At 45.6% G+C, this 17,704-nt stretch overlaps 1 protein-coding gene across 1 annotated transcript in view; it reads right to left on the bottom strand.

The window, feature by feature from the left end:
* Positions 1–8,720: 8,720 nt before the first annotated feature.
* Positions 8,721–17,704, bottom strand: part of LOC146341767 (vomeronasal type-2 receptor 26-like) — a 37,663-nt gene continuing 28,679 nt past the window's right edge. The window contains exons 7-8 of the mRNA XM_084807665.1: positions 11,764–11,890; positions 8,721–9,619 (exon numbers count right to left, since the gene is read on the bottom strand). Of these exons, the coding sequence (XP_084663791.1) occupies positions 8,721–9,619; positions 11,764–11,890 (1,026 nt within the window). The remainder of the gene's footprint in view (positions 9,620–11,763; positions 11,891–17,704) is intronic.

Here is a 17,704-nt window from a genome sequence, read left to right on the forward strand (position 1 = left end):
TCTGGTCCAGTTTTATTGGATGAGTTTCAGTTACTGAGGCCTGAGGATGCGGACAAGGTGCTTGGCCAAGTCTGATCGACCACTTGTGTGCTTGACCCTTGCCCTTCATGGCTTATTAAATCAAACAAGGAGGGGTTGTCCGGCTGGGTCCAGGAGGTTGTAAATTCCTCCTTGAGAGAGGGAGTGGTGCCTGCTGCTTTAAAAGAGGCAGTAAGTAGACCACTCCTGAAAAAGCCTAACCTGGACCCAGAGGATGTTAATAATTATAGGCCAGTGGCCAACATCCCCTTCCTGGGCAAGGTGCTTGAGCGGGTGGTTTTAGGACAGCTCCAGGCACTCTTGAATGAAACGGATTATCTAGATCCATTTCAATCGGGCTTCAGGCCTGGTTTTGGAACGGAAACTGCCTTGGTCGCCCTGTGGGATGACCTCTGCCGGGAGAGGGACAGGGGGAGTGTGACTCTGTTGATTCTCCTGGACCTCTCAGCGGCTTTCAATACCATCGACCATGGTATTCTTCTGGATAGGTTGTCTGGGTTGGGAGTTGGAGGCACTGCACCACAGTGGTTCCACTCCTACTTGGATGGCCGATTCCAGAAGGTGGTGCTGGGGGATTATTGCTCTGTGCCATGGCAATTGTGCCATGGGGTTCCACAGGGCTCTATTTTATCCCCCATGCTGTTTAACATCTACATGAAACCGCTGGGGGAGGTTATCCGGAGGTGTGGGCTGAGGTGCCATCAATATGCGGATGACACCCAGCTCTACCTCTCTTTCTCATCAAACCCAGGTGAGGCAGTGGCTGTTCTGAACCAGTGCCTGGGCAGGGTAATGGACTGGATGAGGGCTAATAAACTGAAACTCAATCCAGACAAGACGGAGGTACTGTTAGTGGGTGGTTCATCTGCCCGGCTAGGTGATATTCAACCTGTTCTGGAGGGGGTTGCACTCCCCCTAAAGGATCAGGTTCATAGTTTGGGGGTGCTCTTGGATCCAGAACTGTCACTTGAGGCACAGGTGAACTCAGTGGCACGGAGCACTTTTTATCAGCTTAGGCTGGTATACCAACTACGCCCTTATCTGGACAGAGATAGCCTAGCTACAGTTATCCATGCTCTGATAACTTCTCGTCTGGATTACTGCAATGCGTTATATGTGGGGCTGCCTTTGAAAACGGTCCGGAAACTTCAGCTGGTCCAAAATAGGGCAGCAAGATTGTTAACAGGGACTGGCCTGCGAGCTGATATTACGCCAGTACTTTTCCAGCTGCACTGGCTGCCAGTCCATTTCCGGGCCCGATTCAAAGTGCTGGTGTTAACATTCAAAGCCCTTAATGGCTTGGGGCCAGGTTACCTGAAGGATCGCCTCCTCCCATATGTGCCTGCCTGGACCTTAAGATCATCATCAGCGGCCCTTCTCCGTGAGCCCCTGCCAAAGGAAGTGAGGCGGGTGGCTACTAGGAGGAGGGCTTTTTCTGTTGTGGCACCCCGGCTGTGGAATGAGCTCCCTAGTGAGGTTCGCCTGGCGCCTACATTGTACTCCTTTCGGCGCCAGGTGAATACCTTTTTATTTTCCCAGGCATTTTAGCTTTCTAAATTTTTATCTTTGCTGTTTTAAATCTGTATTTTAAATTCCTGTACTGCTGCTAGGTTTTATTGTGGTTGTATTGTTATATTGTGGTTTTAATGTTCTATATATTTTAAATTGTTTTATTGTGTGTTGTTTGGTTTTAATTTTTGTGAACCGCCCAGAGAGCTTCAGCTATTGGGTGGTACAGAAATGAAATAAATAAATAAATAAATAAATAAGCAAGTGTAAAGTGTTGTGCACAGGGGCAAAATATACCAACTTTAAATATAAGCTGAGGGGATCTGAGATAGCAGTGACAGACCAAGAAATAGATCTTGGGATTGTGGTGGAGTAGGGGTGGACGAAAGTCACTTAATGTTCATGAGTACCTTGAAAGTGCCTTAATGTTCATGCATTACCATGCTATAACACAAAGCACTGCCTTCTCTTTCATATCTGAAGTAGGGATGGGGGAGAATTTCTCCCCGAAACTTCGGGGGGCTGAGTGCCAACGCATTCGGTCCTCCGAAGGTTGTTCGGGAGAAACAAAAAAGTAGTGCTTTTTTTTTTTTTTTAAGTCACCCGTGATAGGCTACGTGGCGATTTACATAGCCTATGACGGCTGACTTTGCAAATCTAGCCGTGATATGCTACGTTAATCGTCACGTAGCCTATCACGGGGGCGTTTTTTTTCTTTTTTCTTTTATTGCAATGGCGGCGGCGGCGGCAGCTGGTTGAAAGATCGGCTGCCGCCCCCGCCCTGGATGAACACCCGCTGAACCGCCAGCCGGACCCGCTGCCGGGAGGGACATTCGGCAAAGGTAAGTCCCATCCCGGGGGGGGGGGGTGCGGGGTGTGGGGGGGTGTGGAGAATTTCTCCCGAAACTTGTTCGGGGGGCTGAACACGTTGGCGCTCGGCCCCCCGAAGTTTCGGGGAGAAATTCTCCACCATCCCTATGGTGGAGAGATTTTTGAATATGGCAACCCAAAGTGTTGCTGTTTTGTAAAATGCACATTCCTTTGGAATGATTAGGAAAGGAATAAAAAATGAAACTGCCAGGTTCATATTCCCCTCAGAGAAATCTACAGTGTGTCGTGAACTCAAATACTGTGTGCCGTTCTGGTCACTGCACCTAAAAAAGACAGTGTAGACTGGGAAAAGGGTAGAGAAGAACAACTGGAGGCTGGAGCAATTCACCTATGAGGAAAGGATACATCCTCTGGACTGTTCAGCTTAGAGAAAAGGTGAGTGAAGGCAGAAATGACAGAGGTGTACTAAACCATATTTTCCTCTGCATACCAGTTATTGGGGAATAACAGTGTGTGTGGAGGGAGGGGTATTTCCCTCATCTTATTTTTATTAGCCCCTTGCAGATAATAAGTGGAGTTGGAGGACCTGAGAAAAACTGGCTTGAACAAGCACAGCCAGTGAATTCATGCTGACTGAGGCAAGAAGCCCACACCTCATACTCCTAAACCCCTCATGATAACAAATGATGCACAGGTGAAATGAGCATTTCTTGTGATGATATAAACATGCACGTTTTGCAAGGGAGGCTTCCATAAGATCATGGATTCAGAGAATATATTGGTGATACTGAGGACATACACAGACCTTAGGATATGGAATGGACACAGTAGTGTTTAGTGCCAAAACAGAGGAGAGTAATCAGACAGATCAGCTATGAATCCCTTACTAACTCAGAATAAAGAAAAGGAGAACCTCTGGTGCTGGAAAACATAAACAGAAGAGCAAAATCTGGCACTGGTAATTTAAAAAAAAAAGATGAAAGGAAATATTTAAAACAGAGGCAGTGGCATTGACAGAATAAGGGAGACATGAAATGGTGCTCAATGCAATCATATAACATTATTGAATAGAATAACTATCACATCTGAGGCTGCAATCCTATCACCATATGCCTGGAAGTCAGCCCTATTGAATTTACAGGACCTGCTTCTCAGTAGGCATGAACAACATAGCACATAACTGGAAGTCCCCAAAGCAATGAACTAAACAGCAGCAAATTGATACAATTTGGGTAGCTATGATCATATGCAAAATTAGTCAGCGAGTGTAGCAAGCAAGGAATCCTAACTTCAAGATAGATGGATACTATGGTGCCACAGTTTACATTTATTTCCAATGTGGAAGCCCTACACACATTAGATCAACTTCCAACCAAGTACAGTTCTCTATATTTTTGTGACTAATGCACAAACGTGCCTTCATGAAATAACACACACAGAGACAAACACAAAATATATAACATTTGTTGTCATCCTTTTCATTGTACAGTGATGTAGTATTTAAGCTGTTTTTCTCTAGCTGTTCCACAAATATTCAGTGATAGAATAAGAATGATAATTAGTGAGCTACTTTATTTCTTTAGCAATCTAGTTATATTGTTATCCATGTTCTTTTTTTGGTTGCCTTTATTTTTTTAATTGTCTTCCAAAATAAAATAAAGTGATATGTTAGAATTATGCAATTGAAAGAAATTGAATGAATTATTAGCAATCAACAAAGTAAATTAATGAAAACACAAGTGTGGCCTTTATACCACTTTTCTTATTGAAACCTAATTGAAGGTTCTTAAGCATTCTGTGGGTTAAGTAGCTCTTCCTGGTTATCATGGTATAAGCAAGAAAATAGTAAATTTATTCTAGGAAACCAGTAGGTGATGCCAGTAGATTGACACAGGAAACCATTATTTGCTAAGAAAAATCAGCAGAACATTTTTCTTTACTATTGAAGACAGTTTCAAAATAAGAAAAAAAAGTCCAAAATGCATTGGGCTTCCTATAACAAATGTATTTTTGCACTCCGAGAATCCATTTCTCTTCCTTGTGGTCTATTATGGTATAAGCAAAATGAAACTACCAGGGTAGAGGATAAGTCCTTACATGAGTTCCTTCATGAACATTGAAGATAACTTTCCCCTGACAGATGTAGGAAGGTACAGGAAATAGAATGTAGAAGCAATCTGTCCAATGACAAAGTCTCTCTGTTGATAAAACTCATGCCTACTGCTGAGGTGGTCACTCACTCTGCATGCACGAGAAGGAGTCTTCATGCTGTGATGAGCAGAACCTGTCTTACACACAAAATGAGGCAACAGCACAAGCAACGACACCGACAACATCATTTGGAGGTCAGAAGTTCCCATTTAGAGACACATTCCCCTATTTTCCTCAAGAGTATTTGATTTTTCAGATGTGGCTGTTTCTAAACTGCTTTCAATGGGAGCAGAACATATGTATTGTATTTATTATTCATTTGTGATATTTATATACTACTAAGTATAATAAAATATGTAGGGGGTATTTATATAATGGTATATATAAATTAAACCCCTAAAGATCATGACATCTGGCCCCATCACTTCCTGGCATTTAGAAGGGGAAGAAATGGAAGCAGTGACAGATTTTATTTTCTTGGGCTCCAAGATCCCCGCAGATGATGACTGTAGCCATGAAATTAAAAGACGCTTGCTCCTTGGGAGGAAAGTAGGGATGGCGGAGAATTTCCCCCCGAATCTTCAGGGGGCCGAGCACCAACACATTCGGCCCCCCGAAATCAGCGGTGAAATTCTCCGCCCCCCCACCTCGCCCGGGACTTACCTTTGGCGAATGTCCCTCCCGGCGGCAGTTCGGCAGCGGTTCGGCGCGGGCGGGGGCAGCGGCCAGTCTCCCGACTGGCTGCCGCCGCCGCCATCGCAAAAAAAAAAAATTAAAGTAAAAAAAAAAAAGACCCCGTGATAGGCTACGTAACGATTTACATAGCCTATCACGGCTAGATTTCCAAAGTCAGCCGTGATAGGCTACGTAAATCGTCACGTAGCCTATCACGGCTGACTTTGGAAATCTAGCCGTGATAGGCTACGTAAATCATCACGTAGCCTATCACGGGGTCTTTTTTTTTTTTTACGTTTTGTTTTGTGGCTGGGGAGACAGGGCACTTCTCCCCAGCCTGAATTTTGGCCTGGCAAGGCAGGAAGCCTCCCCCCCTTCGCCTGAACTTCGGGGGGAAAAGTGAAGCGCCTCCCCCCCACCGCGAAGGCAAGCTGCGAAAAGGTGACTTTTGTACATCCCTAGAGGAAACCTATGGCAAACCTAGACAGCATAGTAAGAAGCAGAGACATCACCTTGCCAACAAAGATTCATATAATCAAAGCTATGGTTTTCCCAGTAGCAACATATGGCTGTGAGAGCTGGACTATAAAGAAGGCTGAGTGCTGAAGAATTGATGCCTTCAAACTGTGGTGCTGGAGAAGAACCCCTGGACTGCGAGGAGTTCAAATCAGTCAATCCTAAAGGAAATCAACCCTGAGTGCTCATTGGAAGGACAGATACTGAAGCTGAAGCTCAAATATTTTGGCCACCTAATGCGAAGAGAAAACTCCCTGGAAAAGACCCTGATGTGGGGATGTCAGAGAATTCCGCCACAGATCTTGGTGAGGCCAAATGCTAGTGCATTCACCCCCCCCCGAACTCTGTGGCGGAACAGCTTGCCACCTCCCACCCCCCCGCAGATCCCCCCTGGGATGAGACTTACCTGGGGAGGATGTTCCGGACAGCGGCGGCTCCAGTGGCGGCTTTGGCAGCGGCGGTGGCTGGTCTTCCAACCGTCTGCCGCCGCCACCACCATTTGCAGTCTTCCCCCCCGCCATTCATGATAGGCTACGTGAAGACTTACATAGCCTATCATGTCTGGGTTAAAAAAAAAAAAGCGTATGCAAATGGCGGCGGATATGACAGCCGCCATTTGCTTTCCTTATTTTTGGCCGTCTTAGTCTACGTAAATATTTACATAGACTAAGATGGCAAAAATAAGGGGGAACGCAAATAGTGTAGCGGACACTATTTGCATTCCCCCTTATTTTCGCCATCTTAGTCTACGTAAATATTTACGTAGACTACCCGTGCCCAAATAAGGAACGCAAATGGCGGCGCCCGTGGGCGCCACCATTTGTGTACGTGGTTTTTTTATTTCTTCAGTGTCAGCTGTGATAGGCTACGTAAAGATTTACGTAACCTATCACGGCTGACTTTGAAAATCTAGCCGTGATAGGCTATGCAAATCTTTACGTAGCCTATCACTTTTTTTTTTTTTACTTTACTTTTTTCTTTCGTGCCCAGGGAGACGGGACACTCCCCCCCAGCCAGAATTTCGGTGGGGAGGGATGGGGCACCTCCCCCCCAGCCAGAATTTTGGTGGGGAGGGGCGGGGCACCTCCCCACCCACCAAGAATTTCGGGGGGAGAAACGAAGCGCCTCCCCCCCCAAAAAAAGCTGCGGGACCAGGTAAGGGACTTTCGTCCATCCCTACACAGTGATGATTTTTGCTAACAGACAAGCAACAGTGATGGAGAAGATGATGCCGAACACTGTTTGCCTCAGAAGGCAGTTCATGTTCCCAGGCCACTCACATTCCCAAGAGTTGCCAAAGAGTGGAGCTGGCCGGGGAGGATTCTGGGGGAGGAACGCAGTGCTTTTCCCCCACCGCGGACACCCCGGAATGGATGGGTGACTGGGATTCGTACATCCCTAGAAAAGGGTGGACTCTCCTCCTAGCCCATAAGTGCAGAGGCTTCCCGCCTTCCCCTCCAAACAGAGGTCAACTGATTCCTAAGGTTAGAACCCCCAAGTAGGCAGCTCTCTTAGGTCTCATTCGGAGGATCAAGCAATTAGCATCTGTAAGCGTCATTAGGTTGAATGGGAATAAAGCCTTGGAAAAGAGCCCTATTCTCTGCGTGTTGATTCTGGCTACCTGAGGATTTCAGAAGGCGGCAGGGGCGACCTCCCTGCTGATCACATGTGCCCACAGACTTATACGCAAAATAGAGTCATGAATCTTGCATATAAGCCTATGGAGACATAGACGTATATGCAAGATTCATGACTCTATTTGCATATAAGTCTATGGGCACATCCTCCTGATTGCCATTTTTTTTTTTAAGACATGGCAATTGGCCGGGACAAGGAGGAGACAAATGGTTCTGGCTGGCAAGAAGAAGCCGAGTGCTGTTCGGCCTCCAGGCCTCCTGGAGCGGAAGGAAGTGGTCCCGATCTGCTGCAGATTCCTGAGGCCAGATTCCAAGGACACTATTTGTGTTCCCCTTTTTTCTCCGGCCGTAATAGCCTACGTAAATATTTACGTAAGATAAAATGGCGAAAAATAGGGAAAGCAAATGGCAGCCACCATAGCCGCTGCCATTTGCATATGCTGGTGTGTTGTGTGTTTTTTTTGGCCTGCCGTGATAGGCTATGTAAATACTTACACAAGGGCAACACAAAGACTCATACTTAAGGGGAACACAAATACTCATTTCAATTAGCAGCGGATTTCTCTGACATCCCTAGAAAGCACTAGGCTACTATCAAAGCAACATTGAAAACATATTGTTGCACAACTCAGAGTCAGAGAGACCACGGAGTGAAGGAAAAAGAGTTTCTTTATTTAACGCACGGGCTTAAGGCTGGAATCATTTCCAAAGAGCCAGAAGCCCCGATTTACATCAGCACATTGTTTTTATAGATATTGTGATACATAGGAAATGGCTCCTCCTCTCCCTCCCGTGTGGGGTTGCAGTCCTCAACATTTCTTCTCCTAGCACCATTGTTTATAATACAAGAAACTGGTTATAGGGTAACCATGATAAGCAGAGAACAGAAGAGAACATGATATACAATAAGCAAAGAACAGGAACATGATATGCAATTTGACTTAATCTTAGCCTTGCTGAGTCAGGAGATTTCCACATTTTTGTTTTGCTAAACAATAACTTGGCAGTAACATGAGGCTACTTAGTCTGACCCCCGATATGGCTGCTACATTATGGAATGAGGATTTAGCCAGAGGAAGTATGTCTCACTCCCCCTGTAGCATGTGGGATAAAGGTGTGGCAGGTGTGTAGTCACAAGCCAAGGCTTTCAGCTGACAGTTATTAGGGAGCAACCCAGAGTGTTCTCAGTAGAACGTAATGATTAATAAGAATAAAATCTGATTCCATATTTATCAATCCAATAGGAAATGTTTCGCTGAGAAGTACGGGCAATACTTGTCCTTCATATGCAACACAGACACATGATTCATACATTTTTGAAAAAGAAGATTGATTCTCATATTCTTCAACTGTTTTTGTCATTCATTTTGTTCTTTTTATTTGCTCTTTCACGTTTAGGTCAGGCCTCAACATTATAATGTAGCATTTGGGGAAAAAGATGCAAGAAAGTAAGCCAGCACTGGAAGTTAGGATAGAGAAGATCTCGACGGCCACCAGGTATTTTCCTTTGGTACTCAGATAGGCTGGAACAAAGGAGAGCCAAACGCTGCAAAAGACCAACATGCTGAAAGTGATGAACTTGGCCTCGTTGAAACTGTCTGGCAACTTCCTGGCTGGAAAAGCTACTGTGAAGCAGACAATGGCCAGAAAGCCCATGTAGCCCAGGACAGTGTAGAACATGGTGACTGAGCCTTCATTGCACTCTGCTACAATTTCTCCATTCAGTGAATGCATGTCCTTATCTGGGAATGGAGGAGAAGTGCTTAGCCAACTCACACAAAGGCTTGTTTGAATGGAGGAGCAGGACATGACTATCAAATTTGCCACCCTATTCCCTACCCATTTCCTCATTCTAGATCCTGGTTTGGTTGCCATGAATGCCAGAACCACAGTGATGGTTTTTGCCAAAAGAGCAGAAAGAGCAACTGCGAAGATGATGCCAAAAGCTGTTTGCCGGAGAAGGCAGGTCATCGTATTTGGCTCTCCAATGAACAGCAAGGAGCAGAGGAAGCAAAGGAGGAGGGAGATGAGGAGGATGTAGGTGACGCTCCGGTTGTTGGCTTTGACTATGGGAGTGTCCTGGTGCTTCACAAAGTTTCCAAGTATGAAAGCTGTGATCACAGCAAATCCAACAGCAGATAAAGACAACGAAATCCCCAAAAGTTCTTCATAGGAGAGATAGCTTATAACCTTGGGAATGCATTGATTCTGCTCTACGTTTGAATAGTGATCTCCTGAACATTCAGTGCAGGAATCCATATCTGAAAAGGAAAAAGTAGCAGGTTTTTTTAAAAAAAAAAAAAAATGAGAGAAAGACAGCTGATGCAATCTAGGAAGAAGGTAGAGGCCTCAAAGCAAAAGTGTAGCATGGTTAGGGATGGTGGAGAATTTCTCCATGAATCTCCCGGAGGCTGAATGCCAATGTATTCGGGCCCCCAAAATTGGTGGGGAAATTCTCTGCTGGCCCCCCGCCCCCCCCGGGATGGGACTTACCGTGGCCGAATGTCGCTCTTGGCAGCGGGTCCCGGCGGCGGTTCGGCGGCGGTTTGGCGGGGGCGGTGGCGGCGGCTGGTCTTCTGACTGGCTGCCACCACCGCCATTGCAAAATAAAAAAGTAAAGTAAAAACACACACACACACACGTGATAGGCTACGTAATGATTTACGTAGCCTATCACGGCTAGATTTCCAAAGTCAGCCATGATAGGCTACGTAAATTGTCACGTAGCCTATCACGGTTGACTTTGAGAGAAAAAAAGCACGTACGCAAATGGCGGCGCCCATGGGCATCGCCATTTGCGTTCCTTAGTTTGGCACATCTAGTCTACGTAAAGATTTATGTAGACTATGGCAAAAATAAGGGCAACGCAAATAGCGTTCCCTTGTTTTTGCCATAGTTTACGTAAATCTTTATGTAGACTAGATGTTCCAAACTAAGGAACGCAAATGGCGATGCCCATGGGCGCCACCATTTGCGTACGTGCTTTTTTTTTTTTCTCAAAGTCAACCGTGATAGGCTACCTGACAATTTACGTAGCCTATCACGGGTGTGTGTCTTTTTTTTTACTTTACTTTTTTTTTCGCGGCCAGGGAGATGGGGCGCCTCCCCCCCAGCCTGAATTTCGGCCGGGTGGGTTGGGGTGCCTCCCCCCCTCACCTGAACTTCGGGGGGAGAACTGAAGTGCCTCCCCCCCACCGCGAAGCAAGCTGCGGGACCAGGTAAGTCCCTTTCGTCCATCCCTAAGCATGGTTCAAAGATCCTGCCCTTATCAGACAACACTGCCCACATACATCTGTATTTATCCATGCCTGGAAAACAAAACAAAACAAAACAAAACAAAGCAACAAAAATAAATAAAATGAAAAATGTTGTGGATGTGAGAACTTTCTGGTTTGGTATAGTATGATGGCAGTGCGTGAACTGTGAGCCAAGACATCTAAATCTCACCTAGTCACCACAAGCTCAGCCGAAATTGTCTCTCTTTCTCCCTCTTTCCCCTCTGAGTATTTCCAGAGGCACAGTCAGCCTCATCCCACACACCATGGCCCTCCATGGTGTGGACAAGCAAAAACTGCCAACCCCCTTAGGGCTGACATCTTTCCACCTGCCCTTGATGCCACTGCCGGTGACTAATCACATTCTTCTTTCTTACGAGCGTATTTTTGCGATTGCCATTTTATTTCTCAGAAAATGGCGACCGCAAAGCTTGACAAGGCTGCCGGGGTGAGTGCAGGGCGTTTGCCAAGTGCGGGCAAGGGGCAAGAGGGGGCAGGGGCTCAGCAAGCAGGGCTCAGGGGTGCAGACAGGAGCAGGTCCACTGGATTTCTGGACTGAATCGGGTGCCCGTGCCATCCCTACATAGCAGCCCTGCTTAACCCACATCAGATCTCCAGAGAAGGAGATATAATCCAAATGCTTCCAGAGCTTACAGCTAAGTTCAGTCTCATTCTTGTTCTCCATCTTTGGTCTCACAAAAGGTCCTGTGTTATTTCCCATTTACACCTAGCTTGTCCACCCCCCTGGTTGGAGTGGATGAATAAGAATTATTTGTCTTCTCGAACTTTCTCTAAGCCCTCCTGGGATTTTTTTTCTTTAAATTCCATTACAAAAGGTGGGCCAGGAAATGTACTAATGACTATTTAGGAAGACTTTTAGTCATTCTGTCCCCATTGACATGCTCCTTTCAAGTTCCACACCACATAGTATATGTCTGTCTGTCTGTCTGTCTGTCTGTCATCTTTCCATCAATAACTGTTTTAAACTTTCACAGACAAAGATGTTCAAGGATCGGTAACGTCTTCCTACTCCTTCCAAACCAAAGACCAGGCCAACTTCCATTATATCAGTTTTGCATGATACTGTATGATATGTAGCATGCTCGATATGTGTGAAGATGAACATTTACCCTTCCAATAAGAAATCTTCCCTTGAGGACATGGGGCACAATCATAACAGCAAAATGGCTCCCCTTCCTTCTTTTTCCTGATGTAACCAGGACGGCAGTTGTCATTACACAGGGAAATGGGCACCACCTATTTAGAAACATTGGTGGAGAGTGGTTAGGTCTGAGAAAAAGCTGTTTTGAGAGTTGTAGTTTCACTTGTGGGTGTTAAGAAAGAAACGTGGAATTCTCATTTGGGAAGATTAATACTTGCAGAGTGTTTGAGGTAATAAAATCTCTAAGCAAATGACATAGAAAAGTATCCAAACACTGTCAAAATACAGTGTTGATATAAACAAATAAAAAAAGAAACCATAAAGTGGAGAAGTGGTATGATAAGGAATATTGAAACAGGGAAAGCTTGCATAGGCCAGGTATACAGAGGGGGACATGGTCTGCTAAGTGCCTTGCTCCTAGCTGATTTAGAGCTTTGTATGTCAACAACAGAACCTGGAATATGGCTCAATAGCTCATATCCTAAACACCCTGTGCATTTCTTTCAACACAAATGTGCACATGGCTGGATGCCTTATTGAGACGCCTTCTTGCTCCATTCTGAACTAGTTCCCACTTCTGAACGAGGTGAAGGGCAACTCCAAATATAGTGTATTACATGAATCCAATTGTGAGGTTACTCTGGTTCATATACCACTGTGGGTAGGGTATCCCTCTCTAGGAATTGGTGTAGTTACCACACCAGCTGAAGTGGGGAATTGGTGCTCCAAGCTGTTGAGGGTTTCTGGGCCTTCAATGACAAGGATATATCCAGAGGAAAGATATATCCAAAGATATATCCTATTCAAACAGAGGGAGTGTTGCCTCTTTCAGAACAGGAAAACAACCTGTTTCCTGGACTGCTTACCACCCACATACGGTCTCTGTCTAGTCTTGATTTAGTTGCTGTGCTTTAGCCCTCCTCCAGCCCATGATTACATCCAGGGATGAGTTCAGAATATGCACAGCCTCTCCTGACTCTGATGTTGCAGAGAAACAGAACTGGGTGTCATCAGCATACTGCCCTAGATCTCCTAATGACCACCTCCAACTGCATCATATTGATCTCCTACGGCTTTGGGGACACAATAGAGTGCAGTGAGGCTCCTCAGTTCCAGTGTTATGTAGAGATGTTGGAGAATTCTGCCACAGACTCCAGTGAGGCCAGATTATAAAGAAGTCCATGGCGGAACACACTACCCCCCCTCGCCACCCCCCAAAATCCCCACCGGAATGGACCTACCTGGTGATGGCGGTGGCTCTGGCAGCAGCTCTGGCAGCGGCTGCTCTGGGTCATCTTCCGGACGCTGCTGGTCCATTTGCAGCCGCAGCCCAGCAGCAGCGGGAAGTTCGGCTGTGGCTGGCACTGGCCGGCGGCTCTGCGGCCTTGCCGCAGAGCAGAGCAGGCCAGGGAGGATTCTGGGGGGGAGGGATGGATCGCCTCCCCCCCACCGCAGACTGCCGGCCAGAACGGGGTAAATGTTTCACACCCCTAGTGTCATGGGTCTGAGGCTCACTCACCCAATGTTATCTCTAGTTCTGGCCCTGTGTGTAAGAGCGGAACCATTATAAAATGGTGCCCCAAAGTCACAAAGGCAGTGAAAAGGGATACTGCAATTGATGGTATCCAAAGCCAATGAGGGATGCTTAAACAGCAACAGGCTTGCACTTTTCCATCCCTCTTCTGAAGAAGGTCATCCAGCAGGTAACCAAGGCTTATTCCATGTGCAACCTGGACCTGAAGCTAGACTGAAATGGGTCAAGGTAATCAGCTTCATCCAAAAATGCCTGAAAGTTGCACATCCCCACCTCCTTCAAGACTACAGGGACCACCAGATCATATAATATTGCTGTGATTCTTTAATATTGCATAGGTTGGGTCTTTATGGTCACTATGTGTTCAATATTAAAGTTATGGAAGTTCCCAAGTCACCAGTGTTTCTTTGTTTTTTCTCAACATTGTGACCATGGGAACGACAGGTCCTTGCAGACTGTCCAGGGTATGAAAGTGCATCTTGGCGGGCATGGAGGGAGTGCGAGTGAGGGCAGGGGCTCAAGGCAACCAAGATAATAGTCGTAGAGTTCTCCAACACCACATGTGAAATCACCTTAGCCAGGCCAGCCAGGGAGGCCATTGGGCAGCAGGCTGTGAAGTCCCCAACAGCATCCAGAATGATTTGTCTGTTTATCCCAACACAAGGTGTAGGCCATCATAGCCCATGCCAGGGTGAAAGATTTTCCTGGTGAACAGCATGAAACACTTCTAGGAGACCATCCCTAGCCCTCATGCATGTTTTTCTGCACTGTATGTGTCTACACGTGTGTTTGTGTATCACGAGCATCCATAGTGTGTCTGTGTGGTACTCCTTACAATATGCAGATTACCTTTGTATTGTGCCAGTGAGTATATGTGTTAGGTGCATGTATGTGCTAGGGTTGAGCCAAAACAGCCATCCCTGTCAGGCTGGAAATTGGGAGTCTTTCTTTTAGCTTTGTTGTTGTTGTAATCTGACAAACATATGCAAGAAACAAAACAAACTATGATTTGCAAGTGACAAAGTGATCATGGCACACATTGCATTTATCATACATATATACTTATGGCAGGCACATACATCAGCTCTGCAAGCTAGGAGAGAACCCTCGGGGGAACAAATATTTGAATATTCTTGAAGAAAGCCTGAACTTGCCAAGCAGTTCAAGAAAAGTGTGTGTGCGTGTGCATGTGTGTTAGAGAAAGAGGCCAAGGCACAGAGAGAGAGAGAGAGAGAGGTGGGGGGGGGGTTGTGGGCAACATTCTATAGAAGCATTATGGCAGACAGAAGGAATCTGTTTGAATCTGAAGCCCTATTCCTGTATTCCCTTGTCTGTGTGCAAGGCTGATATAGGCATGGGGATGTGGGCACCACAGACATATTGTCTGGCTCCCAGTTAATCCTTCAGAATTGTGCACAAATGTCCTGAAAGGTCTGTGCAAGTACATTACTTTTGGGCAATGGAAAATGGAGTCATGGTGAACTGATTCAGATTGAGACAATAGGAGAGGGGGGTCAATGGTTTAAAGACCACGTAAGCACCCCCTCACTAGAGCCAATCTATGTATATTGTGTAGTCTGCCGTTGTGGGGTCACATCCCATAACTGAAGAAATCAGCACTGATCACAGAATCCCATTGATTTCCTCTGCAAAACCCTTTGAAAACCCTGATGTACTTGAAGCATTCTAGCTTCAGAATGCCACTGAGCATGCATGACACAGCTAGCTTTGCAGCATTAGCTGCCCTAGGTTATAATGGGACAGAAAAACCTTAATATTTTTAAGCCACTGCTCAGAACATCACCAAACCAATGGAAGCACACCTCTTCAGCAAGCATGAGTAAAGGCGTTTTCACCGAAATTGGAAAGAATGATAAGCAATACTGGAACTGAGGGGAAAAATAAATACGTGTGCCAAGTTTAAGCCCTGTTTCACAAGCTGTACCAGTGACAACTTTAATCAGATTTATTTGAACGTTTGTGCAGTTGTAGACCTCCTAAGGTAGAACACGGAAACCAGGTTTTTAGTTATCATCTCAAGTGGTGTCATTTTCATAATCAATACAATTTTGAGCTTATAGTGGTGGAACTTCTGTGTGTGTTGTGTGACTCACCTAAACTAAAGGGGCACTCCCCTGCCTCTTTAATTCCTTTTGCAGCTCTATTTTTGCCTCCTACCTATGTATGCTGAACATGACAGGTGATGTAAAATATTTGTAAACAACCACACTATTTCTACTCCATCTTGTATGCTTTTTCCAGTCTCACCTGGTTGAACATCCTAGGCCACACAATGTGTTTTTCATGGACGGTCAACATTTTTCCGGGGGGAGCTCGTGGGTTGAACATTCCCACTTTAACTCTCACAAAAGATTGATTTGGGAAAATTATCCAGTTGGTAACATCATATCCTGTGACAGCATCTCCATTTTGATCAAACTGTATTGTCTCTCCTGCGCTGTTGTTGAATGACATGCCCCTTAGAAAGGGATGGGGCTAAATTCAAAGAGGAAAAGATACTAACAGGCAGTTAACGATTTTCACCATTACATTGACAAGCACCTAGCCTAGATATGTTGACATTATTTTGGCTACGTCTCACTCTTGCTTCCTAAATGTTTTACCCCAGTGTAGGGATGGAGGGATGGGGCTGCTGGACCTACTCACAACCTGCTTCCTGACCTGCCTGCACCTTTCCGGAGCGGTCTGCAAGCACCCGTCATTCCCACAGTGGCCATTTGCAGACGAAGTGGTGACTCAGCAACTTCCACGAATTTAATATTGCACAAATGGGAGAAGCAAAGGCCCCATCTATGCAACATTACAGGCCTAAATGGCCCATTTACATCTCCATTGCAAAATAGGGACCACGGCATCGCCCGGCGCTTGCGGACAGCTCAGGATAGGTGAGGCGGCTTGGCAATGGGGAGTGCAAGTCTGGGCAGGGGCTCAGCAGGCTCAGTGGGCATGGTCTGGGGTGGGAGTGAGGTGGAGTCCATCGGAATCCGGGACTGAGCTGGGCACCATGCCAGCCCTAGTCAATCTCACCGGTTTGAGTCTATCTCACCGTGTATGTTCAAGGCAACCAGGATATTAGTCCTAGGGTTCTCCAACGCCACACATGAGACCGCCACAGCCAGCACAGTCAGGGAGGCCCTGGGGCAGGTGCTAGGAAGTCCCCAGCAGCATCTACAATCTGCCAGCTGGGCAGCTGCGCCATCCCTGCCACAGTGTTCTGTGGCTCGACAGATGCAAAACCTTTCCTTTGACAATAATAATTTTTTAAAAAGGCATCATGGATATTTGAGTTGCAACAATTCAACCTAAAATTGAAAGGTTCACCTTGCGCCATTTCTTTATGTCCCTGGTCATAGGTGTTTCTTTGTTTTTATATGGAAGCCATAAGTTATAAGATCAACACTTGGGGAAATTGTATGATATAGCTAAGCATAAAAAAATATGCAAAGAGGGAGTTGATTTGCATATGATCAACTGTTAAGGTGCCATTATTTCTACTTATGGAATATATTTTAGATTTCATTAGTTTCATTTTAAGCACTCTAGCCAGCATTTTTGAATGCTTGTTACCAAAGGAGTAGAATTTTTGTTTTAGGTATAAGAGGGATTGGGGATCTAAACTTTCCAGTTCTTTTGTTTTTGCTTGCAAGTCCCTAATACTTTTGCAGACCAGTTTGTTTCTGCGTTGATTCCAGGGCTGCTATGTCATTTAATAAGTCCTGCTTAATCAGGTCCATACGTTTCTTTAATTTTGCACTTTAAACGATGCAGACCCCTCCAATTGTAGCCTTCATGGCATCCCAGATTATTTTAGGGGCCATGCCGGGTATATTATTTCAGTTCAAATATCCTTCAATGGCCTGCTTGATAGCTAATGTGGGAAGTTGTTGGACCTAGATCTAAATGCCATATTTGCAGTATGGCCCTTGAGAATTTAGTAACAGGTCTGTTTCAATTGCAGCATGGTCTGACAATATTTCGGGGAGAATGTTGGAATGAGTGAGGTTGGGGATCCATGAGGGAGGGACCAGAATATACTCTAAACTGGAGAAAGGAAAATAAGAGAAATCCTCAATTCCCAGATTAAAACATCTCCAGGAAACTATCGAACAGAAACATTGTAACGGAAGGACCAAGGTTTTTGCTCCCTGACTTTGTTCCAAGTGGGAGCTGGACTTCCTGTCCCAATCCACATCTCGTACCACATTCAAACAACCTGCTGTGACCAGATCTGCAAACTGAGCTTCCTTAAAACCCTTGGCCAAAAAAGAACATCGGTGCACATTAAGTGCATATATTGCAGCTAATGTGATGGGATTACCTTCTACTTTTCCCACTGAAAACAAACATCATCCCT

This window comes from Heloderma suspectum, chromosome 6 (genome assembly GCF_057233095.1).
Source record: "Heloderma suspectum isolate Gila_16-S chromosome 6, 16-S_ref, whole genome shotgun sequence".
NCBI lineage: Eukaryota > Metazoa > Chordata > Lepidosauria > Squamata > Helodermatidae > Heloderma > Heloderma suspectum.